The following is a 20604-nucleotide window of genomic DNA, read 5'->3' as shown; positions in this document are numbered from 1 at the left end:
ACCTTCATTTGAATACTCAAGTCTTATCCTCAGAGCTAAAAACTGCATTCAAAGTTCCATTCATTGCATGGCTCAAAATAAGTAATGCTGCTGATGTGACAGGAATTTTCAGAGTGGTGAACAAAAGTAGTATTATTCTGAATTACTTAACGATAAAGTACAAAAAACATAACTTAAATACTTATCTAATTAATTCTAGCTTGTGAATCCTCAAATTGCAGCAAAGTAGTTAGCATATTGTGAAATTATCAGACCCTATTTACTAGAGCTGTGCGAATATTCGAAAATCTCGAATATTTGAGTTTGAATAATTTTTTCGATTTTCGATTCTGAATAATATTTTCGATATTCGATTCGAACTCGAACTTACAAGGGAACTTACGGACCCGCCGCTTTGGGCTGAATTTTTTTTTACAGACTCTATGGACCAATTCTAGTAGTCAATTTGAGCCATTTTCCCGAATGCGCAATAGGAAGGGCGTAAAAATTCCCAAAAGTTGCGTTTTCGGCATGTGATTTGGTCGTGCGGCGCGTGGCAACACTGAGGCAGCCTCTTGTACCGCTCTATCGCCCTCATAGATTCTGTTGTGTCCGGAGCCTTACTGCACAGGTGCTGGTTCCATAAGTCATAGTTCCCGGGTTCGATCCCCGAGTGAACTATTTACTTTTTATTTTCTGCATGATCATGTAGCATTTTATTTTTAATTCTTCATCCGTATTTGAGGACATATATGTAACAATAGCGGTTGCTGACATCCGCCATTTTTAGGGCAAACGCTTTTTTCGAAATCTAGAGCCTCCAAGAATGCCTGCGCAAAGTTTCAAACTTCCAGCGCAATTTTTCGGCGAGATATGAACTGAAAATTGTGTTATTTGTACAAACAATAGATGTAAGAATCCACTCTTTTCTACGGCCGGCGCGGCAGGACACTGTGGAGATTCAAACACACTTGTGATAACTGCCTGCCCACCGGCCATGGGCTGTAGCTGACACTCAAATTATACGTATCAGGACCGTTTCGCCAGAATTGTTGAATTTTTAACTGATTTTAGAATTCGTTCCTTGTGTTTGTTGTAAAAGTTACAAACGGTTTAGTTTCTTGATCAATTTTGTTAAATGACTCCGCATTGACTTACTTTTAGTTCATTTCAATCGTTTCACCAGCCTTACCCCTCTTGAAGACTTTGTTTCATGCATAAAAAAGTGTTTGCAGTAAAAATAGCGGATGTCACATTTTTTTCAAATCACTGTTACTCCTTCAATTTTTCACTTACATAGATCGTAAAATGTGTGTTTTTACCGGAAGAGTTGCTCTTCATGAAAATCTTTATGAGAATCCTCTTATTTCTACGGGCGGAAAAGTGCAAAGCTTCAAAAACTTCAAACGCAATTTTCTCACAATGTGCAAACTCGACATCCGCTATTGTTACAGATAAGTCCTCATTTATAAATCAAGCAGTTCCGATCACTACCCCCCCCCCCCTAATTTTATGAACATCCCCCCCCCCCCCCCGATATTTACTCACATTGGCCACCAATAACCGTATAAAACTTCTTTGACGTAAATTAATGAATTAAAAAGCAAAAGAAAACCTTATTTGTTACTACATTACATCCCAATGTTTTCCTGGAAAAATATGTAATGTGTAAATAAATCGAAGAGCAACCCCAAACCCATGTGCATGCAAGGGCCGCCAAGAAACACATTATTTTGGCCCTTTGCTTTTTAATTCATTAATTTGTGTCAATGAAGTTTCATTCGGTTATTGGTGGTCAATGTGAGTAAATATCGGGGGGAAAATGTGCGTAAAATAAGGGAGGGGGGATAGTGATCAGAACTGCTTGATTTATAAATACGGATGAAGAATTAAAAATAAAATGTAACGTGATCATGCAGAAAATAAATAGTAGTGAAAGTAAATAGTTCACTCGGGGATCGAACCCGGAACTATGCCTCATGGAACTAGCACCTGTGCAGCAGGGCTCCGGACGCAACAGAATCTATGAGGGTGATAGAGCGGTACAAGAGGCTGCCTCAGTGTTGCCACGCGCCGCACGACCAAATCACACGCCAAAAACGCAACTTATGGGAATTTTTTACGCCCTTCCTATTGCGCATTCGGGAAAATGGCTCAAATTGACTTCTAGAATTGGTCCATAGAGTCTGTAAAAAAAAATTCAGCCCAATTGGAGGCGACAGGTCCGTAAATTCCCCTTGTTAGAAACCTTGAATAATTGGATTATTCGACAACATTGACAAAACTTAGAATATCTAAAAAAAAAAGACCGAATATTGGTACTTTCGGCCATATAGATGATGTACTAGGAAGAAATCGAACAGGCACGCAGTTCAAACTACTTGTTTTGAGGTTAGGTAAACAAAGGTCAACATTTCATTGGTTCATCCAGCGCATGGCACTCACATTAGACGGGTCAATTAAAAATTCGCGCCAACCGAGTTCCACCGAATACATCATCAAACTGGTGTACAAATGGGCGAATGTACTGCCATCCGTAACCTATCCTCCTCCGCCCCGCGCGGCACCCCGGTCTTTACAATGTTGCTGGACTGTCTTTGCATGATCAGCAGCCGGATTGTTGAAACTTTAACTGGCTATGTCGGCACGATAAGACAAGACATGGCCCTATCTGCGCCGTGTAATATATCGCTTTTCGATTCTTGTCGTGCCGACATAAATTTCAACAATCAGCCTGCAGCATTGATGTGAAGTAAAACTGAATAAAATGGATTTCTGGACAGTAAGCAGCAGTTTTACAGCTCCGCGACAGTTCAATCAATTGCTTGTCCTCAATTAAAGGAAACAATTTTCTCTACCTTCTTTCCTTTCCCCAGTAAATCAAAATGTATGCAAAACCATTTGATAATTAAATGAATTGATCAATTCTTGATCTTTTTATCTATAGTAGTCAATTCTTTATTCAAAATTTGAATGTTACCAAGAAAAAAGTATTTATTCGATTTTTACTTTGACCCATACAGAGCTTGGTTTTGGTCAAAAATAGATAAAAACTGAAAATATTCGATTTGATTCGAATTCAAAACTTTTTCAAATTATTCAATTTGATTCGAATTCGAAACTTTTTCAAAATATTCGATCCGATTCGACATGAAAAAACCCATATTCGTACAGCCCTACTATTTACCATTAACATCTCATTGGTCGTTTGTCTCAGGAAAACAACAACAGGAATTTTGCTGTCAAAGTAACTGATGAACTTTTGAAGTGTCTTGGCTTCATTATTTCCTCTCACAGAGAGGACAAAATTTTTTTTGAAAAAATGCTGAGCATATGCCAATGCTTCCATGATGACTTGCCCTTCAATAATGAGGTAAGATATTTACTAAAAATGGACGGAGTTTAATAGAAAAGTGCAGACTAGCATTTTGGATGAAAAGAGCGACGCCAAGATTGGCACAATTTGGGCCAGCGGGGATTTTTCTGAAACCGGGCCCAAACGATACCTTATGATACCCTAAAACTCTGGTAAAAATTTTAGCTTGAGTATACGCACGGTTTTTGAGAAATGAGGGGGTAAAGTTGCCAAATCGCCATCATTCTGGACAGCATTTCTACAGCAAAAAGATTGGAAAAATGGACGAAAAAGTTACACCTTTGATGGGTTTCGGCTGTAAATGTTCTCATGGGGCCCCCAAGCATGGAACTGTGTTCAGTTTCAAAAATTTTGGTCGCACAGTGGTCCAAAATGGGGAGAAATCGTCGACATATCAGGATTCTTTGTCAAATTTTTAGAAATGGAAGTAAAATTGTCGGTCTGCTGCAGTTTTCATGGCTAGCAATGTTCTTATCGGCCCTTAATACATGTAATTGTGTTCAGCTTCACAAATGTACATTGCACAGTGGTCAAAAATGGGGGAATTAGTGGACAAATTAAGATCCTATGTCAAACTTTTTAATAATGAAGTGAAACTGGTAGTCCCCAGTAGACTTTAGATCCCGGAAAAATTCATGTTTTTAATTTTTTTAATTTTTACTACATGTCAGTCCGTATTGTTTACAGAACGTTGTTATAGAATAGACTTTGTAGCATTATCTCAATAAAATATGCAAACTTTCAGAAATTTAAAAAAAAGAAGGAAAAATGGAGAGAAAAAATTCAGAAAAGATTTAAATAGTCAAAAAAAAAATTGAAGAATTTTTCCGGGATCTAAAGTCTACTGGGGACCGACAGTTTCACTTCATTTTTAAAAAGTTTGACAAAGGATCTTAATTTGTCCACTAATTCCCCCATTTTTGACCACTGTGCGATGTACATTTGTGAAGCTGAACACAATAACATGTATTGAGGACCGATAAGAACATTATTAGCCATGAAAACTGCAGCAGACCGACAATTTTACTTCCATTTCTAAAAATTTGACAAAGAATCCTGATATGTCGACGATTTCTCCCCATTTTGGACCACTGTGCGACCAAAATTTTTGAAACTGAACACAGTTACATGCTTGAGGGCCCCATGAGAACATTTACAGCCGAAACCCATCAAAGGTGTAACTTTTTCGTCCATTTTTCCAGTCTTTTTGCTGTAGAAATGCTGTCCAGAATGATGGCGATTTGGCAACTTTGCCCCCTCATTTCTCAAAAACCGTGCGTATACTCAAGCTAAAATTTTTACCAGAGTTTTAGGGTATCATAAGGTATCGTTTGGGCTCGGTTTCAGAAAAATCCCCGCTGGCCCAAATTGTGCCAAAAAACGGTCGTTTTTGGCGTCGCTCTTTGTTCCAAGTAGCTTTGACATTAAACAGTCATAAAATTCCTGCTCACTACCATTTTAAGATTTTCTTCCCACTGGTTGACTGTAAAACCTGATGACTTTAATAGAGAAGTCATCACTTTTTGTGGAAACACTTTTTCGGCTCATAAAAAATTGGCGGAACAGGCAGATCTCTGTCCAAAATATTGACCACTAACGCTGAAGGACAGACTGAATAAAATGACGCAGAAAAAACACTCTCAATTGACACCTGGAAAAACACTAAATTGACACAGAGGCCTGGATTAAAAGGTGTATTCCTGAGTAATCAACTCTAAGAATTCCAAATTGAGTGGTTAAGGAGCCCTGCAGTGTCTTGTTGATAGGGTAGAAAGATAGTCTAAGCTTTCAACTTGAACAAGTCTAAGGTTTTGGTCCTAAATCAAGTTAAACCCAAAATAACAGGGGAAAAACCTGGTACGGGTGGTCTGGGTCACCTTGTTTAATAATCATTTTACTCTTAATCCCATTGATTTTGATACATTTCAGGATTTGGAGAATCTCCTGATGAAAATAATCCACCTCTTCAGTAATTCAACTGAGCCCAGTGTTAATGAAAATTGTGTGAAAGCCTTACATACATTAAGCAAAAAATGTACAAAAGAAGAAAATAGGATTGCGTTCAATGCTAAAACCAACGCTTTGATCGATAGTCTTGTCCTAGAGTTTGAGAAGTTGTTGGAAAGTTGGGAGTCGCAGCTCTCAACAGTAAGTAATTTGATTAAAATTATAAGATTTAAATAGATCTTGTACCTTGCATGGAGGTGACGCAAACCAAAATTTGTTCTTTTTTAGTATAGGTTTTTTAACACATTGACTGCCTTGATGTTTTAGGTACTTATTTTCCCCAGCGCCATAGCCTTTTCTTTTTGGTATACTTTTGAGAATTGACTATATCAAACCTAAACTTCATAAACCTTCGTAAGATTCTTTCAGCTCTCAGGCTGAAGCCGCCGGTCGTCTGGCCGGTCGTGTGTTCCCTGAGAATCGGCAACCTTCCGTAACTCGCGAACAGCCAGCCTACAACCTTGAACGGCATGCAATGTGTCGTCTTCTCGACAGACGGGGCCGCTTGCCGCTGCCTCGGTCGCCTAGCAACGCCTGCCAAACGGAGAGGGAATAGACGCGGGGAGGGGGAGAGGATCTTCCGATGTCAGGCAGCACAGGTGGACTCCGCCTTTTTCTCACACGTCAGTGCGTGATTTTTCATGCTAATTAGCTTATCAAATTCTTGTACTCCGCTCTGTTGATTCATGGATTTTGGCACATCATTGTCAACTTTCTTTCTTTTCTTGATTTTTTTCCATCTTCGTTGTTAGATTGGCTATTTTTTTTAAATAATCCTAGAAATTTTATGCATTTATTTATTTATTTATTTATTTCTTTATTCATCTATTTATTTACAAAATACACAGATAAAGTCCATTAACAAAACTACAACAATATAAACAACTCAAGAATGGCAGAATGGAAACAAAAACAAATGTGAACAAACTGGAACAAATTATAAAATGAGATAAAAGAATTAACAAAATACATTTACATTTCACTCCTAAGTTTCACCCCTGAAGTGGTCTCTCATCAGCGACTTAAAAACCCCCAATGTTACATCTAATAAATCGACAGTACTCCCAAGCGTATTACCCATCCTACTCAACCTCACCACAACAGATCTATGATAGAAACCCCGGTAAAAACGAAACAAAGAAACAAACAGAACCGGTAGTGGAACAAAGAAAAATTCAGAATAATTCTGTGTAACCCTACCGGGCACGCGAAACCTAAGACGATAGAGAAGATCAGAAGAATCAATCTAGTTGTTAATGAGCTTGAATAAGAACAACGCCTCTTGACCCTGGCCGGAATTAAAAACACTTAAAAGATCAAAATCAAACATATCAGGCCTAAAATCATGGTCAAAGAAGGACATGGGATTGCCAGATCGATAAGACAAGGCTCTAAGGAATACATGTTGAACCCTTTCCAGCTGTACAATATCTGAATTATAAAAAGGCTTCCAAATAGGAAAGGCATACTAAAGAATAGGGAGTAGAATCGATTTATAGAGATGCAATAATGTTTGAGGTTTTCTAAAGACTTTAGATCGACACAATAAAAAGAAAAGGGTTTTAAAAGCTTTCGTTACAAAAAAAAAAAAATAAATAGCATTTGAAAAATAAATTTAAAAAAAGGGAGTCACAATTGGGAGGGGGGGGGGGATTTTTTCTTTTTCAACTTTAATCTTCTTTTTCGCTATTATTTTTGTATTAAATTAGAATGTAATTACAATCGTTGGCTTTTTACCTCACTATTAATTTTAGACATTTACATTTGGCACAGTTTGAAAAATAAATTTAACAAAAAGGGGGAACAATTTTTCAGGAGGGGGGGGGGTAAAAAGGTAAAAAAGAAATTTCTTATATACTTACAATTTGAAATTATTGATTGGTAGTTTTTGACAAAACAATTTTTGTATTTCTTTTTTACCTTTTTACCCCTAACCCCCCCTCCTAAAAAATTGTTCCCCCATTTTTTAAATTCTTTTTTCAAATTGTGCCAAATTTTAAAGGCCTAAAATTAATAGTGAGGTAAAAAACCAAGGATTGTAATTATATTCTAATTTAAAAGGAAATAATAGCGAAGAAGAACATAAAAGTTGAAAATGAAACCCCCCCCCCCCCCAATTGTTATTCCCCTTTTTTAATTTATTCTTCAAAATGTATAAAAGTTCTAAGGTTTGTAATTAATATTTAGCCAAGAGTAAAACACTATTGTAATTGTATTGTACTTGAAAATAAAGATAATAAAGAAAAAGATCCATGAAAAAGAAAATATTAAAAAATCCCCCCCCCCCAAAAAAAAAAAAATTCAGTAGTGCATTCTCTTGCTGGGGCCATGCCGGTCGTGAGCCATAAGCGTATACACAGCTCCGCCGGTCGCTAGCCTCCCAGTAGCCTAGTAATGCGAGCGACCGGGTTCTGGTCGAAACGACTGGCGCGGCCCCGGCAGGACTCTTCGAGGCCGGTCGATATGACCGGCCGGCAGTCAACAAGTTAAAAGTCTGTCTCCTCTCAAGATGAACCCAATCAAGCATCTTCTTTCGGAGTCTTTCCTCTGTCATTCTATTAACATGGCCGCACCAGACTAGGAGAAAATCATTCAAATCTTTCCGTGAGAACTTTGAGCTATTATTTGACTCCTGGCGCCTCTTCTTTTTATTCATAGCCAGGAAAAATTGAAAAGAAATCTTAAACACCAAAAATTTTGGAATAACAAAATGTTTTGTAAGTAATTTTTGATAAATCAAGTTGAAAATTTTTGATTGAATCTTGTCTACATTTAAACATATTATAATATACAATGCCTCCAGAGAGGAATCTCATAGCCTTACAATTATATATCCGCTTTCTGCTGGAATGCATCTGCGATCTCAGAAGTCTATCCTTGCTAATGGTGAAAAGTGGTCACTATTCACCGCTCGAGGATGTACAAGCTTGCATTTAGCAAGTCTGTGGGTGGCAAGGACTTACATATTTATTTTACTCCAATGAAACTCCTGACAATAACACTAGCACTTTTAGTGTCAACTGGGTTTTTAAGTGTTACCGTGTTTTGAGATTTTTGTTTTTCCCATTCACTCAAAGTATTAACGTGGCTATTGTTTGAATTTGGTTTCAGGGCTCTGCAGCTTACTATGAAGAACTGACATCCATCCAAAGAAAATTATTTTACTTGCATCCTTATTTCAAAATACCTCTGACAACTTTTAGAGGTTGTGAGATTTTTGTCACTTATTTTTGTCAGATATTTAATTCCGGACCAAAGATTTTGAACGAAATAACCATTTGGCAGGAGGTCTGTACATTTTAACCAGAGTTCATCATTTTATCAATCATTTGCTCCTTTAGTTTATTTTTCTCTCTGTATTTTCTTAACTGATTCAGTAAATTTGACAGACTGTTACAGTAGACTGTTTCAGTAAATTTGGCTGAAATTGACACTCTAAATCATTCTAGAGGATCAATATTGTTTTCTACACTACAAAAGGGACCAGTTCCAGTGTATCTCTGAGTGGCCGTTTTACTCTCTTTGGTCAAGTGTCGCACTGGTTTTCTCGAAACTTTTGCACCTCAATGATTTATGAATTTCTGAATTGTTTTGATTAAGTGCCCTTTTTCTAAATGTTGTGAAGTTTGCAAATACTCAAAGTGACAAGATTCTACTGTAATAATTTTACAGGAAAAATTGTCTCTCCCTGCAAAATTCTCGAAGGTTTCTTAGTAGTTGGCTAGCTGGAACGCAACAATACAAGTATCCAAAATCCTCACAAAAGTACCAGCGCAAACAAGTTGTGCGTCAAGCCGTGTTGACTCAAAGTTTGACGCAGGCTGTAAAATTGTTCACTGTTTTTGATGGAGTCAAGTTTTTCGAGAAATGTAATAGAAATCATCAATGGCTTATTCTGTCTGCCTTCTGTTAGTCAACTTGTGAATGCATTCTTTTTTTTCTAGGTGATTGAGCTTTGTCTGGAAATGATGGTCAACCATGTAAAATATGCTATAGAGGAAGAAGATAATGAAGATATAATGAAACATTGCGTGGCAGTGTGTTTTCAGTACTTCCCCACATGCATGCGCTACCGGTGCACCTCAAATCCATCTGTCTATTTTGTGTCCGTAAGTTTATTCACTTGGCAGTCACCTTAGTTTGGAGAGTCTTACTTGTCATGAATTTAACAACTGTTATGCCGTTTCTGCTCTTTCCTGATAAAATGACCACATTTATTGTCTCCATATGAGTACCAGGAACAATGCCACTAGAGTGTTCTAGATCTGTGCACAATTCGTTAATTTGCGGACGAACGAACGTAACCTCATCTCAACGTTGCCAAATTTCTTTTCACAGTATTAATTTTTTTTTTCAGATAATGTTTGACATAATTATTGCAAATTTCACAGATTTTTCCATGATTCAACATCAGAAATCAGTGAAATTTTGAACGTAAAATGCGCTGTCATCCTCAAGTGAAGAAAATAATTGTCCCAATAGATTTTCCAACCTTTGAATGGAGATACATTCCTTCTTTGGAGGAACAACGAATTTTAACAATGGACATTTTCAACTTTCTTTTTAAATTTTGCAACTCTTGGTGCTTGACAATGTAAACATGTTTTTCCTCTGGTTTGAGCATCATTTTAGCTCTGACTTGCTATTATTCTAAAGTAAATTAGACATTTAAATGTATAATTTCAGTCATTTTCAGTTCTTTTCGCTCAAGAGTTCCGGCACCCATCAAAAAGTTTCTAACTAAAAAAATTACAATTCGTCTCTTAATTATTTGTGGAGATGATGTATTAATGTGTCGCTCAAGGGCCATTGTTTAATGACATCATGCTTTAGAAAGGAGGCGAGGATCTGGTCTGGCGTGACTAAAGAGAGAGAGAGTGAGTTTAACACTGTAAGATGTGGAGCAGAAATCAGGGAGGAGCGCCATTTTTTTAAAAAATGTTGATAGTTACAGTTTAAATGCCAGTGAAGGATGTCAATCATTACTGTTAAAGGAGGAATATACAGGGTGTACCAAAAGTCCGTCCCACCCCTGCTAACTTTTGAACGAATTGAGCTAGGGTAATGAAACTTTGAGAATGTTCCTATCTCAAAGGGGACCATCTTTTGGGGGGGTCAAAATTTTGGTCCCCCCTCAGGGGGGGCGCGCGGGGCCCCCAACTTTTTTTTTTCAAATGGCAACCCCTATCTTGTGATACATCATTCGAAAGAGCATAAAAAACTAAGAATTTTGGCGCAAACCGCAGATCAATATCTTAATTTTTGACCGAGTTATGATAGGTCAAAGGTCAAATTTGACCTATTTTCAAAAAATCATAACTCCGGTTCAAATTATCGTAAAGAAAAAAATAAAACGGGAAAATTTACCAAATTGTGTCCGCTTTTACGTAAAAATTGCAGAAATCACTTCGCTGTAATTTTAAGGGGGGGCTCGGACCCCCAAATACGTCAATTCAAAGGTCATTCAATTTTCCCGCGAAAAAAGGCAATTTCCCCTTGATTTGCCTCCACATTATCTCAGTAAGGTCAAAATTAGTTCAACATTACGTTGGCAAGTCCCCAAATTTCGGGAAAAGTTAAAAAAAAACGAAATTTAAACGGTCAAATTTAATCACCTTAAATTTCGTTTTTTTAACTTTTCTTGAAATTTGGGGACTTGCCAACGTAATGTTGAACTGATTTTGACCATACTGAGATAATGTGGAGGCAAATCAAGGGGAAATTGCCTTTTTTCGCGGGAAAATTGAATGACCTTTGAATTGACGTATTTGGGGGTCCGAGCCCCCCCTTAAAATTACAGCGAAGTGATTTCTGCAATTTTTACGTAAAAGCGGACACAATTTGGTAAATTTTCCCGTTTTATTTTTTTCTTTACGATAATTTGAACCGGAGTTATGATTTTTTGAAAATAGGTCAAATTTGACCTTTGACCTATCATAACTCGGTCAAAAATTAAGATATTGATCTGCGGTTTGCGCCAAAATTCTTAGTTTTTTATGCTCTTTCGAATGATGTATCACAAGATAGGGGTTGCCATTTGAGAAAAAAAAGTTGGGGGCCCCGCGCGCCCTCCCTGAGGGGGGACCAAAATTTTGACCCCCCCCCAAAAGATGGTCCCCTTTGAGATAGGAACATTCCCAAAGTTTCATTACCCTAGCTCAATTCGTTCAAAAGTTAGCAGGGGTGGGACGGACTTTTGGTACACCCTGTATGCAAAGTGTCCCTTATTTGAGGATTTGTTACATATCAAGGCTGTAAAAGATTGTGTTCAAAGCTGAATCTTACAATCTCATTATTTCTCTCTTGCAGTCTTTCACCTCTAGTTTCCGCATCATGAAACTGCTCTCGGAAAAGAAATTGCTCGAAGAACTAGTTGACCAAGAGACAAGAAAGAATATGGATCTGTCTCTTCTTCACTTCATCAAAAAACACATGGTACCCTTCCAAGATGACACCACAACAAATATGATGGCAGTGTTGTGGGCAGAGTTTTCAGAGTGTCTTCTGATTCCTGGATTAGTATCCTCTCGGATGCTCTTCGGCCTGCTAGATTTTTCAGTTTATAATAAAAATCCTGCATTCCAACAGGCTTTATTATCAACCCTAGCGGTTCTTTTTAACCAAAAAGAGAAACCTGAAATTTTCTTTGAATGTTTGTTGCGATTCTTACTCACGATCTTTAAACGTTCAACTTCTTTGAAGCTCCTGGATAATGCAAAGGTGAGGAATTGTAGAGGAGCCTCCCTTGATTTTCAGATGACAAAAAGAAATTCAAAATTAAGAGTAACTCAAAATTATTTGTGATTGTCAAAGGGGAGGCTGGACCTCACTGCCAAAAAACCAAAATTAAGACAGATCATAGGAATATTCTGCAAACATTTTGGCAAAAAAAAAAACCCTAAAAATTTCGAACAAAACCAGAGTTCAACCAGAGTTTCAAGATTAGAAGGTTGCTGTTGAAAAATTTAGTTTTGAGAGAAAACTATAATTTTTGATCTGGTTTCTCCAAGACTCAAACTTATTGTATTGAAACGCAACCTCACTCCCTCCAACCCATTCTTGTACATAGACAAGTTAATTCAGCTGCTGCGCTCAGGACAAAGGAGGGGTATCGATAAAGGCCTTTTTTGGCCCCCTCCTAGAATCTGGAAATTTATGCGGGTTTTCCAAGTTGACTCAATGTAGTTTATGGAAATAATCATGATTTAGCCCATAGGCCACCGGATACATGTTAAACGGTTGCCTAAACATAGGCCTGCATGCGTATTTTGGCGAAAATTCGTGTTTTCCTATCACTTCGAGGCTTTTTTGACACCGAACGCATTGTCTAACTAAAACGAGCTTTTAATATGTTCTTAAGGAGGCTTTAGGACACATTTTAACCCTGGTTCGGTTTTAGGTGGACGATGCGCTCATAGTGACAAAAAACTTTTTCAATTGTCGACGTTTAAGGGACATTCGCAAAAATCATAGAAAATTACGTTGTTAGGTTTTTTTTTTACTACAATTAAAGAAAATCCTCTTTTCTGGACACAATTGAAGGAAATCTCCTTGTAAGAGTCTAACGAGGCTTGATAACTGCCCTCGATAATATGCATAGCGTGCATACAGTTCGAGAGACTTGTTTCCCTAAGATTTTTGAGGATGTCCCTTAAACGTCGATTTTTGTAAAAAGTTTTTTGTCACTATGAGAGCAGCATCTAACTAAAATCAAACCATGGTTAACTTGTGTCCTAAAGCCTCCTTAAGAACATATCAAAAGCTCGTTTTAGTTAGACAATGCGCTCGGTGTCAAAAAAGCCTCGAAGTGATAGGAAAACACGAATTTTCGCCAAAATACGCCTGCAGGCCTATGTTTAGGCAACCGTTTAACATGTATCCGGTGGCCTATGGGCTAAATCATGATTATTTCCATAAACTACATTGAGTCAACTTGGAAAACCCGCATAAATTTCCAGATTCTAGGAGGGGGGCCAAAAAAGGCCTTTATCGGTACCCCTCCTTTGACCATAAAGCTCGCTGGAAAACTTCGTCTCCATGCAAGTGAGATCTTTTTTCTCTTGGAGAATCACAAATAAAGAAGACCCATCTATTATTACGTTAAAACAAAAAATTTATGTTGTATTCATGCTGCTTCTTTAACCAATTTACACCAAACAAAATCTGAAGGCCGAAACATGGGGAAGTTAATGTGTCCAAAACAATGTCAAGATAATCCAGAAAATCTTAAAAAAAAAATCCAATTTCTAAGAATATTTCTCTATTTTTGTGTTCACAATAAAAAATAAACATCAACTATTTTTCAAGTTTAAAAAATTAAAGAATTTCTTAACTGTTGCCAATTTTGGTCAAGTGTGGATTTTTAAAATGCATCTCCAATAATGGGTATCAAGTAACTTGCTGTGTTGGAAAATTAGTAGGACGTCATTTTCCTCGACCGGGGGTGGCTACCGCCACTCTTGATAGCAAAGAATAAATTTCTTTCAACAAGTTTACCCAACTTTGCAGTGCCACTCTTAAGTTAAGAAGAAAAAGATTGCACACAATTTCTCAGTTTTCAGTGCAATGAAACTGGATCTTGAAAAAACACATCAGTCGTTAATCACTAATAGAAATGTGAGCTACAGAAATATTTTTACCAAAACTTTGAGGTGAAAACTGTTAATTTATCATTAAATTTAAAACATATTTCTAGGCCGTGTTTGCTGAATTAGCAAAGAAAGTAGCTAAAGATGACATCCAGATCAGCCTTGGATTCTACTATTTCCATATCGATGCTGTGGACAGGATTATCAACGGTAATATACCGCCTCAATTCTTGCGATGCTTGAAAATAACTCTTTGTTTCTTGGATTTTAAAGCCTCCGATAATCTGTGAGTATTTCCTCTGTTCCTGTTATGTATCATTGCACCTATCATTGAAAGTGCCAACATTTTTGAAATAGGCTCGATATTCATTATTTTGATGTACTTATTAGGTTTCTGGATACAATGGAAACTTGATTTATTGGATATCAAAAGAACGGGTTTTGCGTTAGAACAATCCATCAGTTCACTCACAAGATTTTATGCGATTTTTTTTATAATCCTGAGTATTACGGGAGTTTTATTTTATTTACTTATTTTAACATGTTAACTGCCTTGCTGATACCTTGGAACCGACACTTGCGGAAGCCATTCTCAAATCATTACTGTTGAGTGGAGATAGCACATGTGAACTTTATGTCACACCCGCATCTGAGAAATGATGCTACAGCTACCTCAGAGCAATATCTATCATACTTGCAAGTTTTTTGTGCCCGTCAACTTGCTGCGAATTATAAGGCAAACCGCGGCAGTTAATGCGTTAACAATTCTGGTGCTCAGGACCTCCTCGGGTATCATACATGTCAAATTCTTTTGCAGTACTAGAAAAAGTCATAAGCTAATATTAACAGTAATAGTAATAGTTGAAATAGTATCATTGCATGCATAAGGTAAGACGAAACAGTTTTACCCTAGTTTAAGTTTACAGCTAAAGTTTTCATATTCTAGAATTGAATAGAAGCACTTTCTTTTCAAGCAGCCTCTCAATTTTTTGTGGAAGGTTTTACTAGCCAGCTCTGCTTTAAACGATGAAGGCAACTGGTTTTAAAGCGCCCCAGCCTAAAACACCCCTCTGTATTTTAAGGTTTAGGTGAGATTCATATCATCCTGCCCCCTCTTGTTGTAGTTATGAATTTGTTTGAAGCACTGAGATTGCACGTACTACTTAAAGATTCCAAGTCTGTTTTGAAAGGTTAAACGGATTCATTGGTTGTTTGAATTCGGTTGAACAAAGTAATGCAACTATGGTGTTCGTTTTGATCTAATGTTCCTCTAGTTTGCGGACAAAATTGGTGTAATTTATATTCTTATGATTAATGTTGTATTGGATGATGATTTGAAGTATTTGTTGACCCTCTAAATTAACTGACAAAGCAATTTATGCATATCTGGTTCATTTGAAAGATTACAAATAGATAGGTGTTCTTGAAACTGACATCTCCACTTCCTCCAACAGATGTTAAGATCTGTGATGTGTGATCAAGTCACAAAAAAGGTGGAGATATTATAATTTTGAATATATTTAGGGACCATGTGACAAAGTGGGAAGGAAAGTAAAGAAATAAGTGAGAATAATCGATAAGCATGGATAATGGATAAGTAGGAAAGAATAAAATATGGTATGGTTGACAGCAAGAATCAAGTAAAGGATAAAGGGTGGATTAGCCATATGCTGTAATGTTATGTATTTTATGTAACAATATCACTTACCAAAGCTCCATAATCTCGCTCGCTCATCATAAGGGTTATGCGCAGTATGACATTTTTTTAGTACTCAAGAATAGGTTCGCACTCCTTCAATTTCTTGAAAAAGTCCTTGACATTAGTTTTCACGGCTGTTTCAAACATCAATTTTTAAAATTCTTCACTTATGTCCTCTAATGTAAAAAAAAAAATAAATAAAACTGGGTGGATGTATTCTCATGAGCTGCAAAAGTTTCGAAGCATCTCAATGGTGGCAAGAGCTGCAAAGCTGGTATCATTGTCAGACAGACTCAGTTATCGCTGAGAGGCGTGGGCCGCGTCGGTGGGTGTTCACAAGAAATTGGAAAATTATCATCTACAACATGCAAGAAATGACTCAAACGTAGATTGGAAATTTTAAGTTTTTGTGGACTTTACTGAGAGTAATCTGTGAGAGTGATCTGATCGGAGCCACGGATGCCTTTTAAAATGCATATTTCTTGGATAAATGGACAACCTGAAACAGCATTTACTTTCAAGAGAGACACATCTGAGCCACAATCAACTAAAAATGAGAGTAATTTTTTGTCTTGCATGTTACATAAATATAAAAAGTTTGTTTTACGCTCCAAGCTTAGGGTGTGGCAGGTGTAGTTGCGTCGATGAAATGCACTGATGGGGGGGGGGGGGGGTTGGTTAACCAGGGGCTCCTTTCGAGTTTTTCGCTCCGGAATGCTGATTTTGGGTAAATCTTGGCCCACGGCTCCAACCGCAAGGTTGACCTCGACCTCATTGTCATGAACCCTGGTTCTTTGCACCTCGAGAATATGAATTGCCTTGACTGGAACAATGAATAGCCCCATTATTGTAGTTACGCTGACCATTATGCTGCCTGGAGTTTTTGTAGCCGTTGTTGTGGTGGTGGCAGTTGCCACCACTTCTGGAACCGCAATAATTTGGAGATTTGCTGCCGCGGTGTTGAAACGCGACTCATGCGGCACGTAATTCACGTTACTCGTAGATAAATTAGAGGCGTTTGTTACAGCATCCGCTGCGATGGAAACACCGGCAGCAAAACTGTAGATACAGGCTGCAACAAGGGTGCCCTGGGTAGATTCATTGCAATCCTTCTTCAACATATTTAATGCTGTTATGTCACTGAGTTCTTGGATCAAATCCCTCCAGGGCTCACATTTTTGTAACACCTGCAGCCTGATTGTTGAAATTTTTAGTTTGTCGGGACGACATAGATGACATAGGTTAAAAGGCGAAGCGTGATTGGTCGGCTATGTCTTATCGCTGCTTTATCGTACCTTTGTCAGGTGGAATGATCGACATACTGTCGGAAACTTACGAGGTGCCGTTAGCTTGTCGAGAGGTCAACCCGACATAGGCACGACAAAGCAGCGATAAGACATAGCCGACCAATCACGCTTCGCCTTTTAACCGATGTCATCTATGTCGTCCCGACAAACAAAAAATTTCAACAATCAGGCTGCAGAAGGTCATTAAGGGTGCAAATAAGGTCTTCAATTTTTGAAGCAAAGATGTGAACAGAAGATGATCTTTGCTTTAACGATCTGTTTTGTACTGCTGTGATGGTGGTTTTGGGATTAAATCTGGTTTTAAGATACGTTTCTAATTCATCAAAGGCACAAATGTTTGTATTTATGGTTTTTTCCCTTAAGTTTCACCATAACAGATATTGGAGAAAACAAGGTTTGGAATCAGCTTTAAGCATGCTCAGATAGAGTTGCGTACAATCTAAAAAATGTTATAATTGTTTTTTTGTTCAGTCTGAACAAAACAGGCCACAGTCTGAAACTGTGGCCCAGTGTGCCCCACGTCACCGCCGAAATTTGATAATAGTACCTTCTAATTCGTTGACCCCTGTCGGCCAGATTTGCCAGAGAAAAGCGGGAGAGCTTGGAGTGAAAGAAGAAGGACGAACGTCTGGCTTTGGAACATGTATTCACGAAAGAACTAAATGGAAACAATCAAGAAAAAGTGGTCAAAGCCACCTCTGATATCCTGTTATCAATATTTCTATACTCAAGCAACTTTTTTATAAAAGACAAATCAAAATCATTTTGAGTGGCACCTATTGGAAGCTGAGACGTGTACTATGCAAAAATATCAACTTTTACAATGATAAAACGTGAAACGAGAGAAGCTGACGAACAGCTGAAGGCCTCAAAACGGAAAAAGCCGTAGATTGCAGCCAATAGGCACTGGTGAGGTGAGGAAGCATAAATGAAAAGGCGCGCTTGTGTAGAACGAAAAGAGAATTTATTCACTCAACAAGAGCGGCAGATGCAAAAAGAAGTTGTGAAACGACTATAGTTGGGCGTAGGCTGTGGGTGCAATTTTTGAAGGATGACTCAAGTCGTGCGTAGGAGTCAAAGGGTTAAACTAAAAAGTGCGAACTCTTTGGGCCCACTATTTAAAGAATATGAATGGCTGGAAAAGGAAATGTCTTTTCTTAAATTGAAGATATCAAGATTTATTAAACTGCTTGACATTCTTGGTTAATTGGACTAAAAGTCAGATTTACAGCATAATGAGGCAGATGGAATGCGATGGACCTCAAATGAGATGCATTGTCTACTCCAACAATTTCATTTGTTTCTGAAGTTATTAATCTTGGCATTTTCTTCCACTTTCTCAGAGATTTTGAAAGGACCATCATACAAGCAGAATATTTTCTTCGATTTACTTTCTAAAGTATTGGAGAGATAGGACAGTTTGCCCAGGGGAAAATTCAGTCACTTTATACTTGGAGTCTTTACAGGCTGCTGCTTTTTGAGCTGTTCTTTGCTCTAGCATAGTTTTCTTCAACTTACGATCTTCAATTGGTACAGGTGGAAATTTAATGCAAGGCTCTTGAAAATTAAATGGTTTTTTCCCTTCTGAGATTTCTACTGGAGCCAAATGTATGCTATACATTTTGTATGTCAACAGTGTTATTTAGGCATTTCTGGTAAAAGGGAAGGAACTCTATCCAACTTGTATGCTTTTCATGACAGTGTATGCGCAGCAGATTGCCAAGGTTTCTCATAACAAGAGTTTCCTTGTGGAAACTATACCGAACTTTTGGTTGGAAGAATGCCAGCAGCTTTTAGGTTATTGTTCCAATAGTCGGACCGAAAACGTGGTCCCCTATCAGATGGAGCACAAGTAGGTTTGCCAGCAACTTTGACATAATTTTGCAGAAATTTTTGGGTAACCAAAACACTTGTTGCATTTCGTAATGGGTGAAGCTTAACAATCATAGAAATAACATTGAGAAGCACAAGCATGTAAGGAAAATTCGCTTTCGAGACTGGCAATGGGCCATGTAAGTCAAGAGCAACCATACTGAGGAGGTCCTTGGCAATAATTGGTTTCATGGGTAGAGTTCCCCAGGGTGGGGGGTATGACTAAAAGTATATCCACGAATACCAAGTGTGGAGTGGGAGGTAAGATGAGCCTCTGATATCATGAGTATATCAATGTGAAGTGATCGTAGGTCTAATTTTATAGAGGAACGTTTTTGACACAGTCCATTGATGTTCAGATGAGCTATTTGTATTAAATTATCCATCGTGGTTGAATTGGACAGCACGAGATGAGTACCGTTACAAGATTTAGTTGTTGTTGCACCATGAACCAGAGTTCTTCCAGTGTTGCCTCGATTTTGGAGAAAGTTTGGTCTGGAGATGAGAGAGTGTGGGTGCTGTCTTGATTTTGATTTTTGAATGCTTGAATGCTCAAGAAAAGGACATGTTGGGCTGTGGAGTCAAAGGAATTGTATGGGAACTGATCTGCTGAACAGATTTTTTTTCTGCTTTGTTGCAAACGTTGTATTGGCAGATTACTTTCATTTTTAATTTCACAGAACAATAATACACAATTAATCACATAACAGCCATGGTTGTACAATAAGACCCCAGAAGAAGTCACAGGCTCCGGCATAGGCCAGGGGCGAGTTCTTAGGTGGTCGTCAATGGCGGCCCCCGGAGCTCGCTGGATCGCTGGGCAACTCGCAAGCTTGGCTACCACTCGCTAGTCGCCGGTGACGGTATATTGTTTTTGGGCTTGAGTGAGGAGTCGAAACGTGAATAGGACACTACATGATTTTATTAATAAACGAATGGTACTGGACAAAGAGTTCAGCGTTGACTGGTCTGGGATCGACCTCGGGCTCGCAGAGTCCTGGGAGAGGAATTTATTTTTTTATCTGAATACATATGATACTCTCGGTCTTATTGTTAGTCATGGTTGCCGGAATTGGCAAGATTAATACAATTATTAGCATGTAATATTTAACAGCTGGTAGGGGGCAGCAGCAGCTCGATAGAACGGCTTGAATAAGTCAGGGTGCTGTCTCACCACTTCGAGGAAATTACAGTTGCTGAGGCCATGGATAAAATCTTTCAGTACTGGCTGAATTTTGAAATCTGGAAAATAGTTGATTGCCTCTAAAAATACATAAGACGGTAGTTTAACAAATAAGAATTTCTTAATGTTCCCATACTTTAATGATAGTAAAGAAAAAGTAAGCACACATAAAAGGTGAATGTTGGCTGACAAAACCTTTTTACATATTATATTATTTTATTTTAAATTTCAACGGGACAATTCCCAATTACATAAAAAAAATAACAAAGACAACAATATATGCAACAAAATGGGCCAGAAAGAATATGCCTAATAAATAACAAGAACCTGTTCTTTCATGAATGACATCCTAGGAATTACAGACCTGTGCTTCCAGGTAACAAGAGATGGAGGGATAACAAAGAAACGATCGAAATTACGAAAATATCTTGGAAAAACATGAGTACGTATGGAACTAAGAAGAATAGGAGAATCGTAATGTTTCCGTCACCTTCCTCTGATTCCAAAGTCATTAGTCTCTCTTTTGCTAGAGTAAAATCTGCAATAAAATAACTTACATAATGTCTTTTATGACAATCCATAAGTCACTCATT

The 20604-nt window shown here is 37.9% G+C and overlaps 1 protein-coding gene across 7 annotated transcripts in view; it reads left to right on the top strand.

Moving 5' to 3' along the window:
- LOC109042019 (cohesin subunit SA-2) overlaps positions 1-20604 on the top strand; it is a 63186-nt gene that overhangs the window by 34998 nt on the left and 7584 nt on the right. For 6 of the 7 annotated variants that reach the window (XM_072301951.1, XM_072301950.1, XM_072301948.1 and 3 more), the window contains 6 exons: positions 3197-3352; positions 5285-5503; positions 8474-8650; positions 9307-9471; positions 11672-12082; positions 14058-14236. In XM_072301951.1, the coding sequence (XP_072158052.1) occupies positions 3197-3352; positions 5285-5503; positions 8474-8650; positions 9307-9471; positions 11672-12082; positions 14058-14236 (1307 nt within the window). The remainder of the gene's footprint in view (positions 1-3196; positions 3353-5284; positions 5504-8473; positions 8651-9306; positions 9472-11671; positions 12083-14057; positions 14237-20604) is intronic. The other variant, XM_072301953.1, reaches the window with a different exon arrangement.

The sequence above is a fragment of the Bemisia tabaci genome, chromosome 6 (genome assembly GCF_918797505.1).
Source record: "Bemisia tabaci chromosome 6, PGI_BMITA_v3".
NCBI lineage: Eukaryota > Metazoa > Arthropoda > Insecta > Hemiptera > Aleyrodidae > Bemisia > Bemisia tabaci.
Note: the sequence above shows the minus strand (reverse complement) of the source record. Positions and strands in the feature narration are given on the sequence as shown.